This window comes from Manacus vitellinus, unplaced genomic scaffold (genome assembly GCF_001715985.3).
Source record: "Manacus vitellinus isolate BGI_N305 unplaced genomic scaffold, ASM171598v3 scaffold_15_pilon, whole genome shotgun sequence".
NCBI classification, from domain to species: domain Eukaryota; kingdom Metazoa; phylum Chordata; class Aves; order Passeriformes; family Pipridae; genus Manacus; species Manacus vitellinus.
This window is the reverse complement of record NW_021939122.1, coordinates 17,697,155-17,717,196: the sequence shown is the minus strand read 5'-3', so window position 1 is coordinate 17,717,196 and position 20,042 is coordinate 17,697,155. Positions and strand designations below refer to the sequence as shown.

General features: G+C 37.6%; 1 protein-coding gene across 1 annotated transcript in view; it reads left to right on the top strand.

The window, feature by feature from the left end:
- Nucleotides 1-20,042, top strand: part of GFRA1 (GDNF family receptor alpha 1) — a 137,769-nt gene that overhangs the window by 108,620 nt on the left and 9,107 nt on the right. Inside the window, exon 7 of the mRNA XM_008926356.2 lies at nucleotides 2,339-2,517. Coding sequence (XP_008924604.2) covers nucleotides 2,339-2,517 — 179 coding nt within the window. The remainder of the gene's footprint in view (nucleotides 1-2,338; nucleotides 2,518-20,042) is intronic.

The window sequence follows — 20,042 nt, the reverse complement described above, 5'->3', positions numbered from 1 at the left end:
ATGAAGCAATTACAGACATTTCTGGTTTAATACGAAGTTTTTCTTTTATGTAGAGTGGGAAAAGTTAGTTATCTGGGACATTTATGATGATGGGGAAAAGCTAACTGAAATAAAAATCCTTTTAGTTACTTATGCAAAATGGAAGAGCTGGGACTGTACCCTGCGGGCCAGGGAAATTAGAAAGCAGGAGACTGAGGATCATATTCATACTGTGTCTGATGAGGAGCTGGGATATGAAACTGAGTGTCCCATGTCCCACATACACACCTGAAATCCTGGTCTTTCTTGGTCCTCCCCATGCACTTTTCCAGAAACTACACTCTGGGCTTGAAATGCCTTTTGCAAAAGATGTTAAGTTGAAACCAGAGTGCAAGTTTTGATTTCAAAAGATGGGTGTGAAAATACAAGTGAAAATTCCAGTCTGTTTTAGTAATTAGTCCCATGAAGACAAGCATTTTGTTGTTTTCTCTTTATCTGTATTAAAGTGTTTCTTTATCTCAGCATTTTCCTGCAGAATATGGGTTTGTATCAAAACTGTGAAATTAGCCCAATTTCCAGTTTAATAGGACCCAAATAAGATATATTCCTCTCTAAAATTTTGGCTGTATATTGCCTTGCTTTTACTTTTATCCTCTATTGGAAGATGCCAGTTTATTGACAATACTGCAGTGTTCCTAATTTCTGCCTCTCAAGGTAAGGTTTGACCAATCGTAAATTCTGGAAATCCATCTTGAGAGTTTTTTTCACTACTCTGAAAGTGAATGCTCTGACATTCATTGATAGAATGCGTTTACTAGAATTCCTAGTGATCTGAATGGGATTCAGTATATCTACCCATCTGTTCAAAGAATTTGTTCACACCTGCCTGTGAGTTGGTTAAAAAAAATTATTGGGAGGACCTTTACTAGAGCAGTTAGACATTTGAAGCACCTCCTTGAAGTCATTATGGTTTTTGAAATATGTTTGTAATATGTATTAAAGTTATATGTAAAAAATAGATATTTCATATATATGTATATATATTTCAAATATTGTGAAAATCTGAGGAGGGGGTGGGATACCTCTTCTATGAGTTGGCGTTGTTTAGCTTGAAAGAAGGCTCTGGAAAGACCTTATTTTGGCCTTTCAGTGCTTAAAAAAAGGATGGTTCAAACCTAAATCATTCTGTGATTCTGTCAAAGAATCATAGAATGTTTCAAGTTGGAAAAGACTCATAAGGATCATTGAGTATGAGTGTATGAAATAATTGAAGAAAACTAATTGTAAAGAACACTTGTTACTTAAAAACTTGGAAGGATTGCACGTGTTTCTGTGACCTTTCTTGTAATAGTGGAAACAAAGACTTGCTGTCAATTTAGGAAATAATAGGAAAATATTGGTTTATATATGCCCTCATTCTGGGGAAACTAAGGAAACATATAATTTCACTCTTCCCACTTTGTCTCCATTAACCCAGCTGATTGTGATGCCTTTTACAAATTCTTCTCTTTGCATGTTGGAGTTCTGAGAACTAATATCATAATAAAATACATATTTTTCAGTTGAAAATTAAATGTAAATTATTTTATAAGCCAAGGAATACTACTGAGAAGAAGTATTAATAACTTCCACATATTAGTCCCCAGTGAAATTGTTTGGTTTCTTGTACAAAGAATTTGGAATAAGAAATGCCCAAATCCATGTTGAATCCCCAAAGACCTGATTAAAAACTGTTTTTCTATTTGTTTTATAAAAGCCCCAACCAATTTACTCTTGCTATAAACACACTCTTTAATCCCGTGAAACTGTGATAAGCTTTTTAACTTTTATATTCTAAAGTTTTAGTTTAAGCATGTTTCCTTCACCTAATTATGCAGATTTTGATTGAAAACTGTAAGGAAAAGATTGCCTTAGTTAAACTATTTTGTAGTTATAGGCATATTAGTTTTACTACAAGAAGATGTAGAAATAAGTATTTTGCCTTTTCTCTGTTTTCAGTTTGCTAAAATCACCTGCCTGAATTAGGACATGACATTCAAACTGTATTTTAAATCCTCAGAGTAAATTTTTGAGGCTTTTGGATGGTAACAAATATGATTATGGTAAGTCCTAGAGTGCCTGTCAAGAATTACTGGAAACATTACAAAGAAGAGGCTGCACCAGATAATTACGACCCCAGACTCTGAGTTTGTGTTTCAGATAGGTTCAAAATTAAGGCACAGTTTTCAGCATAAAAATTGAGTTTCTCTAAAAACACATTTTCAATGTACTAATTATAATAATAATAAAAAACAACTCAGTTCTGCTTTTTGCCTTTTGTTTTTAGAAATAGAAAATTGCCTGTAATTTATTTTTACAGAAAATGCAATTCAGGCCTTCGGCAACGGTACTGATGTGAATGTCTGGCAGCCAATCTTACCAGTACAGACCACTACAGCCACAACTACAACAGCTTCCAGACTTAAAAACACAGGTTCAGAGACCACCAACAATGAAATACCCTCCCACAATGATTCACCAGCATGTGCAAACCTGCAGGTAAGAGAGTTTTGTACTTGTTGCAGTGCATAAATGAAAGTTTTTCATAGATATCTATAGTCTCCCACTGCCTAAGTGGATGCCTGCTTAAATTCCAATATTTGTTTATTCCCATGTTGTAGTTACAACCTGTATATATTTTAAAATATCAGATACTCTTATTCAATATCAGAAACACGCATATCTCAAAGTGGACTTTATTGCCTCCCTGACTCAGAAAGGAGTAGTATTTTGTTTCTTATCACAGATTTGAATATGAATGCGGTACTCTCCAAACCCTTCCAGAATATGTCAGAATAAATTAATTACCTGAGTAATCCAAATTCAGAGGGAACCCTTATTATGAGCTTGCATGTCCTGTTACCTTCTTTCTTATGTTATTGGCAATAAACTCAAGAGGCTTTTTGGCTGAGTAGATCTGGATATTAGAGAATATGTGGTGAAGAAGCTGGACAAAGATAGAAACAGTTTTGGATCAGGCACTCTCCTGAAGTGGGATTGAGGTCATGATGTGATTTTGCCCAGTGACTGTAGTGATTTTCTTTGACACCTAAAGTAGCCTGTTCATGGTGCATCATTGCTTCTGGATTTAAAGAGCTTCATCACTTGCTGAAGACAGTATATGCAACTCTTAGAAAGTCTGAAGAACTTGGGCAGGAGACAACAGCAAAATCAAGGCAGGAAAGAGACAGCAGGAATTGTAAGCTAAAAACATCCTTAGGTCAGATTAGAATCTGGGGCTATAAAAATTTCTAGTGGTTTTAATGCAAAAGTAGGTCAGGGATAGATCAGCTTGTCCTGTTTATTTTTGTCTTTACAGAAGGAAAATTGCTATGTGACACAAATGTAAGTGTCCAAGTTTTAAGGTCTCATCTGATATTAAGATAAATTTTCTGAATTCCTAAACTTTTCTACTCTTGTAACGTTGACTTTTCACTTTTCTATAAAAAATTGATTTTGTGTTCTTCATATTAAACTGTATCAAAGTTTCCATGTGCATTGAAACAAAAAGGTTTTATTCTTTGGAAGTGTGTTTTGCTTCTTAATTTTTCCAGCACCATCTCTCATGTTCATCCTTTTTCAGTTCCTGCATTTATTTCATATTGAAAACTGTATATGAATCAACATCAGAGAAATTTCATGGTCACAAAGTAAAGGGGTTAATGGTAGATGGTGCTGCATTTAGGTCCTTCTGTTTTTCATATCTGTATGTTCATTATGATTTAAGCCTTGTACGTTATTGTTGAGAGAGACAGTAATAGGTATATATTGATATTTGTGATAATTATTTGACCAAATAGGATATACTGAAAGAAATGTAACCTTTTAAACCAGAAACTTGTAATGTCTTGCATTTAGAACAAGACCTTGATGGGATATTATTGACTCAATTCATGTTATATTAAAAAGTTGTTTTATGGGAGAGATCACATTTTCTTTCAGTATTTGTACAGCCCCCTATAGAGCAAGGCCTCCAGATGCTACCAAAATACACATAATAAATAAAGAACTGAAGAAATGGCAAGTCATCTCGAATCCCATTGGATTCACTTCAATTTGCAAATGTTCCTAAAGCCTAAATAGATGTTCCTTTGTTTTGAAAATGAATTAAATTCTTCCTTGTCCTTCCTCCTGTTACTCTGGTGTTTTGAAGTCACATCCCACATGAGTTTATCAGTGCTGGTTTAAAGCTGTGCTGTGACTTCAAGTGTACCCCTGATGTACTTGACACGAAAAGTAAAGGTCTGTAGGGAAAACAGCTTCCTTCAAATAAACGATCTCTGCTGTTTTGTAGAAACTGTAGATAAGTCTGCACTAAAAGGTCACGGAAGTTACGTGAATCAAGCAGTTTTATTCCTGTGAAGTACAACATTCTTCTGCTTACTATTTCCTTCTGTCAGAACTAAAACACAAAGAACAAAGCTCTTAATATTTTAATGTATTTTTCAAAAAACCAACTTACGAATAGAGCCAAAACAAGCCCACAATTTTTTAAAAAGAAACCTGTGTTTTTTGGGACAGTATGGTGCCACTTTGAATGTGAGACTTAAACCTTAATGCAAATTTTACAAAAGAAGTGAGGCATTCATATGACATTTAGAGAAGGGTATTCATTCCAAGGCTCTCCTCCCATGAAAAATATGCTTTGTAGTATTTTCAAAACATGAACTAGTGTGACCAAAAGCAATGTGAAGGGTTTTTTTATGCAATTAGCAGTTTAGCTGAAAGGTTTCGAAAAGGCAGTATGGCCTGAACATTGTGGAAAGACAAATTAAAAGCATTAGTCTCAACACAAAAAGACAATGGCCAAGAGGGGATAAGGAGATGATCATTGAGATGCTACAAGGCTGCATATTCTATTTAGTCGATTTAGTGAAGGAAGAAAGAGCAGGAAGTGATTGATTAGTATAAATTGCCATTGAAATAAATACAGTGAGGGAAGAAAGAGCAGGAAGTGATTGATTAGAAAATATGCCATAGAAATGAACAGATTCTAATCTCCCAGGGTTTTCAAATACAGGGCACTAACCCAGTTCGCCAGAAGCGTCACTGACTGAGCAATTTTTGATACATTTCTTTCTGACTTGTTCAAAATGGTTGTATGAAAAGCAAGGGTGAACTGATCATTCTGTCGCTGTGCCGTGTTCTGCAAATGCAAACCTGGGAATTGGAAGGGTTGTGAATGCTTAAAGAAAATATGAGATTCTCTTTGTTTACCTGTACTCAATATTTATTTCAAATACCTTTTGAAGATCTGGACTTTTAAATTATGTTTGTTTCAGTGATGCTGTTTAGAAGTTGTTCATAATTTCAACTTACCATTGCTATGAGAATTTGCAATTCTCCTATTATGGAGTATTTTCTTATTTCAAATTGATACAGCAAAATGTTTGTTTCTGCTATATGCTTACTTTATGTTTACATTGCATTGTGTAATATGCTCTTTCTTCTATCCCTAAATTAAATCAACACTCCATCTTTGCCAGGAAGATGCTTAATTTTGTCAAGCATCCTATTAACTCTCTTATAAACCTGACTTTTAACAAAGTTTGCTAAACCCAGAGAGTAAATAGTAGTTAGTTTTATATAAAATGCTCAAGTAAAGTATATTTGAGATGCTTGACATCTTGAAAAGGATCCTCAGCTCTACAGAAAAATGATGTATAGATGAATGCCAACAGTGTGCTCCTTATACAGGCATATTTTATTAAGTAAGTGCCAACAGTATATTTTTTCCGATAGCTTCACTCTGATGTTTGCTGTTTAACTGACATATATGTTAATCCCTCATTTTTAGTCATAACTTGCATTCAGTATGCCAGTCAAAGAATGGTTATGGTCTTTCAGTCTCTTGTTCTACCCCCACCGCCTGAACCATCATGTTGGATTATTTGAAAGGGACGAAAGAATGAGGTTGGATGTGTACTCACACCATGTATTCTTCAAGAAAAAGGCTGCTTCTGCATTTAGGAGAGATACATAGACCTGAATGATGATAATGAAATAAACCTCAAGTGATAGATTAGACTAGATTGGACCCTTTATTCCTGGGTCATTGCAGGGATAAATAAAAAAATAAGACTTCCATACTGGGTTTTCTATAATATTTCAGAGGACATTTTGCAGAAGACAGAAATGATAGAAGTCAAGATGGTTAAGGACATTTAAGTAAGTTTATGCATCGAAATCTATCAACTCTCTAGCTTGCTCTGTACTTTGTTTTCCCACATCTATTATAAAAGCTTTGCTCTAGTTAACGTTAGTTCAGCATTCAAAGAGAATTTAAGGGGTTTGTGCTTTTGAAGACCACAGCAATGGGCACATGTAATTGACATACATGGCCCTTTGGACTGAAAGCCAGCACTTTCAATCAAGTCCAGTGTGTAAATTTTGTTTACTCTCAGCAACAAAATTTAAAACCTATTAGACATAAATTGAAAACCTCAAACATTTTGTGGGAACAAAGGAAAAGAGAAATCTAGATATTTAAATGTGTCAATTCTTTCTATTTGCATGTAAGATTAGTGGGTGTTTATAACAGATGTGGGTCATATGGCAAGCTATTTTCCCACAAATTCACATAATACTTGGGATTTAAAAAAAAATATCTATAATGGAGAGTCTTAAGACAAAATCAGGAGAGGGAGTTCACAGTCCACTGAGGAGAGCAGGACTTAAATATGACTCAGACTGAAAATGACTGTGCTTTTCCCTTGTAGATCTGTGTTGCAGATCTTCAGCACTGTGCGAGGATCTGCTAATCTGGTGGTTTAAGTACCGTCTGTAATTATTTAATGTACCTTCTCATGTGCTAAATATTATTATTATAAAGCATTATGTAGGTGTTTGGAGAGGGTTAAAGCTTCAGCGTAGCATTTTGAGGATCAAGGCACAGCAGGTATGGATCTTCATGAGCTGGTAATTGGGTGGTGGGTGAACATAAGCAGGAAACACAGGCAGATGTAGGTGTGCTGTTGATGAGGGAATAGTACAACTGCTGAGATGCTGCACTGGAGTAGAGACAAAGGAGACTTGTTTTATCCCCTGAGCTACAGTATTAAGTCACCCATATACCTGGCACCGTCTTTCCTCCGTCCCTTCACACAGCCTGTGATCTTTCTTTTTCTTTTCTGTGATAAACAAGCACTATGCTTTCAAATACCCTGCCTGCTCTGTCAGTTGGAAAAGTCATGCTTGGACCTCTTCCTCTGGGCATTACAACTACACAGAAAGTTATAGACTGGGGTAAAAGATGGACAGCAATATAAAACTTCCAATGCTATGCCAAAACAAACAAAAACCGAAAATCGACTAAACAATTCATATGAAAAGCTTTAAATTTACCTCCTGTATTTTCAGGATTAGCTGACATAATGGGGTCAGCCAGCTGGTACAAGTGATTTAGAGAACACCTATTGACAACTTTTCTTCTGAAAAAGCAGTGCCTTTAATTTGCTTTAGTGGCAATTCTCCTGTACCTAAAGAAATCTTGAGTGTTTGTATGTTCAGATTAGAACCTGACAGCCAGGGATAATTTGGAGTTTCTTCTTTAATCTTACACTTCTAATTTGGGGAGCACTAAATGAAATTCCGTTTTTCCACAACAGCTACTGCTTTGTCCATTGATTTCATTGACACTGATTTCAGTGAAGTTAATCCTTGTTTTCTTCAACACCATGCTGGAGTGGGTCCTCAAAAAGTGTGGATGTATACAATTCCCTGAAAGTGTGTTCATTTACTGCATGACTCTTGCACCTGTCCAGCAGATCCAGAGAAGGTGAGGGGACCATGAGTGAGAGACATGTTATGGAAATCTTGGTATTCTTAGGCAGAAATTTAGCTGCAGTCCACCTGTATTACTGTGGAAACAGTGGATCTCAGTGCCAAAAGGCTGGTTTGCAGTGAAGATATGTATACCTACATACATATGTATTACTGGTATGATCATGTAGATGCTCCCACTCCAAGCAAGGCTGCGCTTGGGTTTTTCACCATCCTTGCCCATGAACATCAGGACCACACACAATAGATTGTTTTCAAGCTTGTTGAAATCCTGCTGAAGTTAAAGATGTGATTCATAAAGCTGATAAATTTCTTAGTATGGAGAGTCTTTTTCTTCGCTTTTGATCATCACAGGAACAGTTTGAGAATGTAGCCAAGTATCATACCCTATAGGCTCAGATGTATCATATTAGTGTCAGCGTTGCTATGAGACATCTGACATCAGTAGTCAGTAGAAAATTGTTCTCATTTACCAGACTTGGTTGAACTTATAAACTGAACATCAGGCCCACTTACAAGATCAGTCATGATTTGTGGAGTAAAATACAGGCTAAAACTTTACAACAGTGTAAGTCATCGTATCTCCGTTGTTATCACCAGAGCTACACAGACGTGCACTGCTTAACCAAAGTCTCTTTGGCATGTAGAGCTCTCTGTAAGAGTGGACTTCATATGTAGTGATTGATACTTGGATGAAACATTTTTTATGTTGGAAGTTGGGTGTAATAAACTTCTCTTACTGAAAAACAGTGAAATGGTTTATTTTACATATTAAAACTACAGTTTAAATTGCGGTTTTTTGATTAGAATTCTTTTCATTAGACCAAAATATTGTGCATGTATACTGCTGGAGAGCATAATACTTTAGAATTATTTCATCAATGATAAAATATTTTATGGTTCATTAAAAAAAAAATAATTTACTAGTCTGAGCATCTTAAGTGTATTATAATAATACAGCGCTTTATAGCAAACTGTAAAACTCTAGACTGCAGTATTAGGAATCATGCAATTTTGTTTTATAGTTTAATAATTGTTCAATTGAAAATGAGTATGAGGTTACTAAAAACCAATTTAATGACTTACAAAAATATAGCTTTATTAAAATGTACTACACACCTTTACAGAAAATTTAATTTTCTATGGACAGATTATAGTTCTTATCCTCAGAAAGAATTTTGCAAATTAATGCTGCTAAAGGCATTTTCAGTGTTCCCCTAAGCCACAGTTGTTTCTACGTTTCACGTGAGTATCCTCTTATAAGAATACCCACAAAAATACAAAGTGCTAGAATAAACCAGAATCAGAAAATTGGATCACATCAGATAAACCAAATTGAACTATTCATAGCCCTTGGTATTTACTTTATATGGTTCTTCATCATATTAAATGTATTCTTAATGTCAGCCAACTTTAATTCTCAATCAAATACCTAGTCCATCATGTATTTCCCTTTTAAAACAGATAGCTCACTATAGTCTGCAAAAAACAGCCATAAAATGGAGTACAGTATTATAAATTAGTTTTAAGACATAACTACTACCAATAAAAATTCTAGGTCATTGCATTGCAATGGTACACGTTTAATCGTATTGTCTTTGGAAGTTTAGTTCATAATATATTGTGCATTTATGGGACCTGACAAAGTGCTTTGTTTAAGACATATTGTTTGCTATTAGCAAATATTAGGTTTTAGTCATGACTCTGCTTCCATTTCTACGTGTACAAGCGAAAGTAGCTCTGGTTATGTCAGCAGGCTGACCCTGTTGCAAAGCAAGTGTAGGCAAAATCAATTGTGCCATCAGGTTTTTAATAGAACAAAAATCAAAAATAGAATCCTTGAAATCTTAAGTACTTTCTTATCTTAACTGGAATAGCTTTCAAGAAGTCCTTATTATACACTGGAATCCCATCATTCTAGCTATTCCACAGACTCATAATGGTACCCTTTGCCTTAAAAACCCGATGAATTGCTGTTAGCTTCACTGGAGCTATCACCACATAGCCTTTATTTATTCTAAAAACCACATAGTGTATTTCAGTTCTCTAGAAACAATAAATATTTTACTATTATAAACTATGCTAATGTGTTAGGTTATCCTCAAAAAAGTATATCCACAGAGATACACAAGGAATACCAAAGTAAAAGACTAGTGCTATCTCAGATAATGAATCCAGTTGTCAATAGAGATGTTTCTTCCTAAGGTATGAAAATAGCTCGGCAGTTGCCAGAATAGATCAAAGTTTAACAAATAAAATCTTTATCAGTTCTGCCATCTTTGCAAAGAATTGTTATTTGCTAGGCAAGCAGAGGGATTTAATAAGACTTTTATAATTGAAATGTACGTTTAACCACTGTTATTGAAGTAGTATTGATGGTTTTGTTTTGTACTGTGACAGTTTAAGACAAATGACAGTGTGGAAACTAAATAATTCTGGATAGTAAAGCATTTTAATCACAGATTGTACTGTTTTATGAATTACCTGCCTTCTCCATCTTGTAGGGAGAGGGGGTGAGAATTGAGGGGAGCAGGGTAGCACAACCTCCTTGTTCTGTTGAGGAGAAGGCTTGCTGCCAGAGAGGGACCCTGATGAGTTCTGCAGAGTCCTGGTGCAGGGTCATGAAGTTTGCCTCGTCTCTAGTTGTGCTCCTTGAACCCAGAGACTGATGAAATGGTCGTTGATCCTGGGAGTAGGGTTTTGGGGCTGTCTGCCCCAGGGTATTTTCCCAAATCAGTTGTTCCCTAGTATTTTTATGAATCCTTGGGTGTGTGAGTGGGTAGAGAAGAGCTCACAGATGACTACTGCATTCACATTGTGCTATAATTCTCTCATTTACTGTCACCCTTGATGGCTCCTGCAGTCTGCTTGTTGCAGACACTACTGGACACCTTTGTGCTTCTTAAGGAAGGGCAGGTTGTTTCCATAGATTAGCTATCTGTTTCCTAAAGCACAGCAAACCTGTGCTGTTGTTTGGGACAAGTATTGATGGTATTTTGTCTGTTGCTACAGAGAAGTGTTGATTAAAGCTCCCTATCTTACACTCACAGCTCTGATTTATTTTCAGCCCCAAATAATTTTAAAAAAGGTAAGAATTGAGTAGTGGGCAGAAGCTACTGCCCTGTTGTACATCCTGAGCAGTTATCAGGCCAGTAGAGTTCTCTACAAGCCTTAGGAGCCTTGTGCACGTTTAATTGTCTATTTCTTAATTTTTTCAAGTGATCAGATTGCTTTGTTGCTGGTTTTAGCTGAATCATTATGAATATCATAGTGGAGTGAAAGGATTTGAGGAAGGTGTATGAATTGAGCACTCCAATCCTCAGAAAAATAGACAGGATAACCTGATGCTACCCACGGGATGAAAATGGGCTCAAATACATTTACCAAATTCTCTTCTTTTACGCATTTTGTAGAACATGCCCATTGTGGAAGTGGATGGGGCAGTTTTGTTCATCCTCTTACACTCAGCCTCATGACAACACTACTTTCCCTGGCAGAGAACTGCAACCTTTCCTCTGGAGGTCTAAACATCTCCACAGTGCCAGCAAAGGAAATCACACTGCTTTTAGAGAGATAGACTCCCTTAAACTTGTACACAGATAGCAGCTCTAAACACAAAGATCCTTTTAAAACACCTTCCTATAGTCTTGGAAACCCTTCCTACTGGAAATAATAATAATTCAAGGGATACCCTGTTTTATCATGGAGGAAAGATCCTCTTTGGAAAGTGATAACCTATTTCAAAGATCCTCTTTGAAAGTTCTGCCTATTTATGTGAGGTGAGTTGATGGACTGTTAGTCTCAATTTACTGGAATACCTATACCATCTCTGAAAACTCACTTCCAGTTACCCATTAGTCTTTATTAGATCTTTTTCCCATCTGTTTGTTGGATGGGTTTTTTGTGGGGGGGTGGGGGTTTTTTTGTTTGGTTGGCGTGGTTTGGTTTTTTGGTTTTTTTTGGTTGGTTTGTGGGTTTTTTTTGGTTGGGATTTTGTGTGTGTGTGTGTGTTTGTTTTGGTTTGTTTTGTGTTGTTTTTTTTTTTTGTCCTTTCATCTTGCAGATCCATTCTGTAATCTTTGGGTACTCAGTTGCCTCATAGACTTAATCGGCTATGAAACTTAGCTACATTATTTTTTCTATATTCCCTCTAATGGTTTAATGGCTAAATGCAGATTCATGGGGGGGAAAAAAGCCTGCACAAAACTGAACTGAAGAGCTCTTGAGCCTGCATGGTCCAGGAGTAGTCACCATGTGATCACTGGCTTGGCTTCCTTAGAAGTTAAAGTGAGGAAGGGCAAATGGGGCTGGGGGTTGTGGCCACTGAGTGGGCTGGGGTGCAATTGAGATTAGAGTAAGTCTGCATTCAATTTGGGTAAAATGTCTGAAACAACCCTGCTTCCTTATCCTTGATTAAAGAGGATACACTTCCTTCTTCTGCCAGCAGCAAACCCAAGTACCTGAAGTATGTTTATGCACGTAAAGTCATTTGAGTTTAAAGAGGCAATCACACAGCCTAATCAAATCCTGCTTTTGTTTATAGACTTGTAAAAATGGAATAACTCCAGAGTTGTGTACATTGCAATTATCTTTAAGTGTACATTGTAATTATCCATTACCCCATACATATATGCATATCATCCTTGATATTTCTGTGTAACCCAGAAACTAACATTCTTAAAAAATAAACTACCCAGATTGCAGTTGCTGTGTGACAGATATGATCAGAGGTACTTCAGGAATAATAAAGAAGTTTTTTTAGGAATAGCTTGTTCCTTGTTACTACCAGCAAATGAAATATAGAAAAACCCAGTGGAAATTAGAATGCAATAGTAAGTAATCATTCTAAACCATACATTGCTGACAAGGCAGCATAGCTGCACAAATAGTACATTGTTGAAGAGCTAAAATTTGGAACCTTTTCCATAGCATTCATAGGTTTTTCAAGTAATCAAACCAAGTTTATTGGACAAAAAACGAAATTCAATCTTTTAACCAAATTGTCTAATCTATACTCTTAAAAAACCCCACCCATTAATGATAACAAAACAGCTGAACATAAATATATTTTTGTGCTGCTTTTACTCTGTCTGCTCATTTTATAGTCTTCACTGTACATTAGTAATCAAATACTGTGGATAAATCACACCCTTTGTTTTCTATTTTGTCTTTATCCCTGTGACTCCTAATCAGCTGTTTTACCTGAATAATTGATCTCTATGTTGCCCTCAAACCACCTTCTCTACAGCATTTTTCAATTTGCTCTTGAGTTCCAGAACATGACACACTGTCACCCATTTCAGTTCCCTGCCTTCCAAATCAATAGGAGTTCAAAATGTTTGTTTTAGTCCGTACTTTGGAGGAGAGCCTAACTATTGCATACCAAATCCTATTTCTAATCAGTGGACTTGGCCTAATAATCCCACCTCAGGTTAAGCCCTCCTGCGTGCTTAGCTCTTTTCGTGAGTCACAAGTAAACAGACTGATGTGTATAATGCAATGTGTAACCTATTTTTCATAGGTTCACTCAGCAGGTCTCCTAAAAGAATTAGAGGATTATCCTCCCTCATGTCTTTCTTAAAACAGAATTAGGTATTCAGGGTGGTAATTTACTAAATACTGCATTACATGGTGCTATATTTTTCCAGTTTGACATTTTCAGAAGGCTCAAGTAGCCTCTGATTCAAGGCTAGATATGCATTACCACATGCACCTAAAATTAATGCTCAGATTTGAAATGTATGCATTCAAATTTTTTTATGTATGTGGCAGGTAAGACATGTACCAGGTAGGCTCTAAATAGCTATGTGCAGTCCTAAGCACCTAATTTGTGCAGAGAGTTGGATAAATGGGCATATAAATTAGGTGTGCCCAGATGAAAGCAAAGCAGTTACAAGTATCTATGAAAACCCTGAATTTGTATCTGCACAAATGTAGAAAAGTGGTTTGATCAGATCTTTTGCGATGAACAGGATGTTTTTTACATTGACTTGCCCTCCTCTAGGAAAAGTAGTGTATTAACAGTTGCATGTATCTAAGTTCAATTCTTGAAGACTGCTGCATAATGATTTTGATGCTGTTATGCTACTGTGCCCACCTTGGTCTCATGTGCACCGTAATGGTCTGGTTCTGAGGGCAAATTTAGGCATCTTTTCTGGAGGGACCTAACTGCTTGTATACAGTTTCAGAAGCCAAATGCAAATTCAGAAGAAAAAAATTGTCCCTTTTTTCATCGTTATTATGAACTTTAATAAATTCTTGCAATTGTTTGCAGAATCCTGCTCTCATCCAGGGTTTGCCTAATCCCTGTTACTTTTGATTAAGATTTCCTGATTATTCCTAAGGACTCAGCCATGGTTATTTGCAGAGCAGAAATTCAGATTGTCATAGGCATGGCTAAACAGGTTTAGATCAAAACCACACTCTGTCTATACCCAGAGAACAGCTTAATGACGATACTTAGGATTAATTAATTAGGCAGAGGCTTTTCACCTTCAGGCTTGTGGCTCATGTTATATTTAGTAGCAAACAGCTCTTCTATAAGTGCCCCCAGTGAGAGAGAGAGCTCTGCACTCTGGGAGCTGAACTGAGTCCATGTCACAGGGACAGCCCTTAAAATACAAGTTGTGCTGGCTTATGTCAGTGTAACAGGGGACTGGACTCTGGTGTTCCATGGACATTTAATGAGAGCAACTGGCAAAGCTGCAGCTCCACATAATCTCCAGCCAGTGAGACGCATCTGCTCATATGTGCTCTGCAAGTCCTCATTCATCATCTGCTGCCCTTTGTTATGTACAAAGCCTGTTGGAGTGCTGTTACATTCATCTGTGCTCAGCACACCAGAAATGTGATATCCCATGCTGTTCATGTGGCCACCGAATGTGAGCAGCCCAGTGATATCCTAAATCCCTTTTAAAGATGCTGTTCTCAGACACTAGAGAGGCTAAGCACGTTTTGGCCACTGAGCAAGGCATCTCTTAAACCCATTAAATTCACTTCTGCCTGGGACGCTCAGTATGTCAGTAATGCTCAATAGTGCAGTATCAGTGCTGGTGTCAATATACACTAACATATGTTAATATGCAGTAGACACGGTCTGCATTGCACCCATCCCTCATCTCTAGTCATGCTGTGTTTGTTCTGACTTTCCACCCACTGGTCCACTGGACTGTAGGTGAGAGTAACACAAGAAGCCATATTGCTGCTATAGTTGACACACACCCAGATGTATTTATTTTTTTAATGCTTCCTCTCTGGATACTTGATGGCAATGTATTGACACTGAAACTTGCTAGTAAGACAGAGTTGGTGGTTGTGAGTATTAGATGCATCTGAGTAGGTAGATCACAAAAAACACCCCTCACTTTGTCTGTTTTCTACTTGCTTCAGCTTGGTCCAGCACTATTAATCAAACAGTTATGCACTCAGGGAAATATTTAGTGCCAGCCATCATCAATCAAGATTCTCTTCAGATAGCACTCTTAAGATGGTTTTCTTAGGTGAAACCTTCTAATCTCTCTCTTGAGTCCCACTAAAGGATGTTAAAATTTGGTAGCATAGGGCACCTTCAAGATTTTTATTGTAGGGTTTGCTGTAGATTTAGAAAAATCTGGGGATGGAAGAAGACTTTTTAACACAGCAGCTCATCTCGCAGAAAGGAAAGTGAAGGGCATAGGGAGACATCCTGAGTGCTTTGCGACATTATAAACCTATATCCTATTAATTCCTCAGTCTCTTTGATGAAGTGCATTGTCTGAGGTGCAAATTAGTGCCACTTTTGTGCATTGAACCTGTCCTCTTAAGAGAAGAAGTGCTTCAGAACCACCTCCTCATTTCAAAAATACTGCAGAATAGTTGTCAGTATTGACCTGAGCTAGATTAAACTAGCTACCTTGGAATTTAAGGCTGTATATCCCATTAATAATCCCCTGAACTATCCTGTCTACCACAACATAATACTTCAAAAACAGGCAAACTAGTCAAAATAAATCTTCTAAAGCTTCTTCTAGTTTAGTATGGAAACGTAACAAAATATACGCAAAGAGATGTTGATCTCCATTACTGACATTATTAGCATTCATTTGTTTTTATTTTCTGACTTATTAAATGTAAACATACATTTAAGCCTTCTGTCCTTCTGTAAATGACTTGTGGGATGAAACAAAGCAGGATTATATCCTGCAAATACAGTTTTGCATAATCTGGTAATTATTTGCATAATCTGGTTATTATAGGCTCAGTTTTGTTTTAATAGGGTTATAATTGTTAAACATGCAACATTCAAAGTACCTTCTTGTGTCTAAGAAATTGTTTCAGTGATGGAAAAAATTTCTCCATACTTCTTACTGAGTTCAAATTGAAGCCATATATGAAGATGATAGTAGGAAGTTACTTTTGATTTTTGGTTGCTGCTGCCTGGCAGGTGGAAGAATTCCTATTGGTGTGGTGGGATCAGAGCAGTAAAGGATAAGGCACCTTTCTGATAAGGTCAAGATTCTGCAGGCTCCTCTTACGCAAGAGTTTCTCTGCTTATTTGAATAGCTTCATTAATTACAGTGTAACCGTTGTGTGTGAGAGCATCCTTCAGGTGTAAATAATGGATATGCGGAAGGCCACTACAATGCCATCCATTAAAGTATAGTCCACTATAGTACAGCCCATTAAAGAGAATTAGTGTCAGGGTTTCACTGCTAGTATTTCTGAGAGGGGATGATTTTTCTCTCCTTCACTCACCTCAGCAGGGGAAGAATGAATGTAGGATGCTACATCAAAGTCTCTCACAAGTATTGAGTTTTAAGATCCATTCTGCAAGGGCCTTTTAATAATCTTTAGGAAGCTGACAGGACAAACCAAGGTCTAGCTTAGCTAATGGAGATCTGTGGACACAACCAATTGTATGTTTATTTTGCTTCTGTCATGACTTAAATCTGTTGAAAAATATGCTTGTGTTAGAAAATAAAATACCAGTAGTCCAAACTGTATGATAATAATTCACTTTTAGAAATTAAAATGCCATCAGAATTTAATAAACAGGAATGATAGCATTGAATTTGAATACCTTTCTAGAAAATTTTGAAGGCATATATTCTAATGAAAATAAAAATAAACTATCATAGACATTGCTAGCAACTATGCTTAAAGTTGAAGTCTTACCTTTCACATATAAAAAAAATACAAAAGATTAATTATTTGGGTGAAAATTTTGTTGTTATGTGTGTGGTTCTATCTGAATTCTTGAGGAATACCTGCCTGTCAAAGCCACAGTATACCATAACCTGTTTTTTATTCTTTTTTTTTTTTAATAGACTCACCTTGGTAAATTTGTTTACATTATTTTAAAAAATGTTTTCTAGATTTTTATTCTGAGTGCTATATATTTTTATTTTCAGTGCTAGAAAGGAACTGAGGCAAGTACTGCAGCAAGTTCAGTAAAATTTCAGCCCTGCCAGTTCTGAGGATACATCTGTGCACCTGCAAAATTCAGCTACAGGATTAGAGAAGGGAGAAAACGCTTTAAAATTTTATTGCAGTGGCGCTTCTGGAGAGCAGATTGTGCCAAAAATGAAAAATTCATAAATTAATCCAAATCAAAACTGTTAAAAATTGGATTACTTTGAAAGAAAAGAACTGGTCTATAAATCATGCTGCGATTTAGTGGGACTTGGGTACATCACCACACAACTGAGGTTGTATGGAAATTAATACACTGGGCTTGAAATGTGCAAACAAAACTGAGGCAGGGAGGGCATGGCTGTGTGGTGGGTGCTCACTAAGTGGCTGGTTTCTTCTGCCTTTCTGTGCAGGGTTCCTTTACTGTAGCCTTTGCTTTTGCCTCTGTAATTGCAGCAAAGTCACTTGTTATCTGAAGTGTTTTCAAAACCCTTCTAAGGCTTTCTGTGTTGTTTTTCTGTGCGTCACCATGCCAAGTGCTCACAATAACACAGATGCATACAGCTACTGTTAATAGAAAGTCTTGAACATTTTTAGCCACTTAATAAAAAGTAGATGTTCATGGTCATTCTCTTCCCTTCCCTTTTGAAATTTATGAGTGAATGCAGTGCTCAAAAAACCAGCAATAATACCAGTTGCTTAAGGTTGGAGTAGCACAAAGGAAGCTTCCTGTAGTGCTCAGCGCTCAAGGGCCCGTGCAGGCTGATGTTCAAGCACGCTTGCCTGATCTTCCCTTCCAGCTGCAGAACCAGAGAGCAGCACCCCTGGTCCTGCTGCCTGAGTGCTGAGGCAATGTGTGACCTTATTTACTTAATCTCTTCCACCTTCTGACAGCTCAGGGCTGGAAGTCTCGTGAGGCCGACCACTGCACTGAGCATCCCCACAGAGCTCCCTTCCTGCAACTCTGCTTTGGGCTTCAGAGCCTCCCTAGTTTTCCTTAGCGGAGTCCCACCACACACTGTCCTGTTGGGTATGGAGGAGAGCTTTCCAGCAAGAAACAGGCACGGTGCCTGCTGCCTGGCATGGAGCAGTCACACTCCAGCCAGCAGCTCCCTGCCAGGGCACACCTGGAGGTGTGTGCTGCTGTGTAGGAGCCCTGTAGCCACATTACCATAGTGCCTCTTTTCAAGGCTCATTAGCACAATGCAGGCCTGTGCTGTTCTGGCTGAGCTGCTTTTAGTCCCCCAGTAGCCGTGGCTGACAGCTGCTCAGCAGTGTTTACACCACACTCCAGTGCCCCACAGAGCCCAGTCTAATACCGGAGGCAGGTACTTCGCCTGCTGCCGAACTGAACAACTTTGTTTGCGTATTCCGACATGCAGCGGCACATACTCCAGCCTGGAGAAGTGTTGTGGGATCTGTAGTTCTTCAATTACTTACCTTTGTTCAAAATTAAAATCTGGGTATGTCTTTTAACTGGGACTGTGATGGCTTTGTGTTCCTGCTGCTTTTCTTTAGATGCTGTTCAGTGTGCAGCAGCCAGATGCTACCTGTAAGTGCTGTGTATGGCACTGGGTTGATTGCTGTGGTGAATCACTAGGGAAATGTGTTTTAATAATAAAATCCAAAACAACTCGAATTTGGATTACATGGCTCTTTAGTTTTATAACTAGAGAAAAAAACTCAACAACCTAGACAGCCCACGCCACTGAGATATTAACCTCATAAAACTTATTCTGTCTGTGCTTTTTAGTATTCTGTTTTCTGCTCTGCCCTTCTAAATGCAAAAATATTTGCTTGTGGCAAATCCATAAAAAGACCATATTAGGAGAATTGCATAATATCCCCTAAAAATAGGAAGCAAAAATCTGGGACTACAGAAATTCATTTTACTCATCTAAATGAATGACTAAACATGAAAACAAAGTTGTTAGCAAGTTACTATACTGCCATGAAAGGTAAGTAAGTTCAGTTGTCTTGGCTGGGTGTCATATTTTGTGCTGTGCTCACCGGGAGACTAATTGCTTGAAATAAATATTTGAACATCTCTGTGCCTGGTCCTTGTAAGCTGTTTGATCAGTTTGGTGTTTCTGATAGGATCTGTTTTTTATAAAACCTTCAAGATTGCTGTCAGGCAATTTTCGTGCCATGTTGTCCCAGCCATATAAGTGCAGTGAGAAATAAAGCTTAATGAGGTCTCATGTTTATTAAGATAAGGATCTGGGAATAGTCCAGCAATAATTAATACCATATAGGTCATCTCTCCTTCTTTCCATGCTTTTTTTTTGCTCCCTTTGGGAGGATTACTCCCAGCTCTTGCCCCTCCAATCAGATTTTCTTACAATTTGAAAATCAAAGAGGTTGAAGGGAGAAAGTTTTCCTCTATCCGTATCAGACTTAATCAAACTCTTAGGCCCATTTCTTAGATTTCTGAAGCAGTGTCTGCTATGTGTGTTTCCATCTGCATCTGTCAGGAGCTCCAAGTGTCTGCAGTGTCTGTTAGGCACAATCAGAGCTGCATTGATTCATTGTACTCCTCGATCTGAGGAAGAGGCACTGTTCCCAGCCCACCTGGCCCTGTCAAGGAGAGACTGGGCAGTGCTCCCTCCTTGACTGAAGAGCTGGAAAGCTGGCTTTAGCAGACAAGAACCTACATTTGTTCCAGCCCCTCTTCCCAGAGGAGTCCTCTAGACTGCTCTGGGGTGAAGACTTCTTTTGAATCTGGAGGAAGGCATGAAGGTAATCTCTGGAGATCCACCACCCCTTTTTCTCTGTCCTGATCAGAAAACAAACTTCCCTGCTTTAAGGTTGCCCTCTCTTTCTTGTTTCTCATGCTCAAGTGCTCAAATACA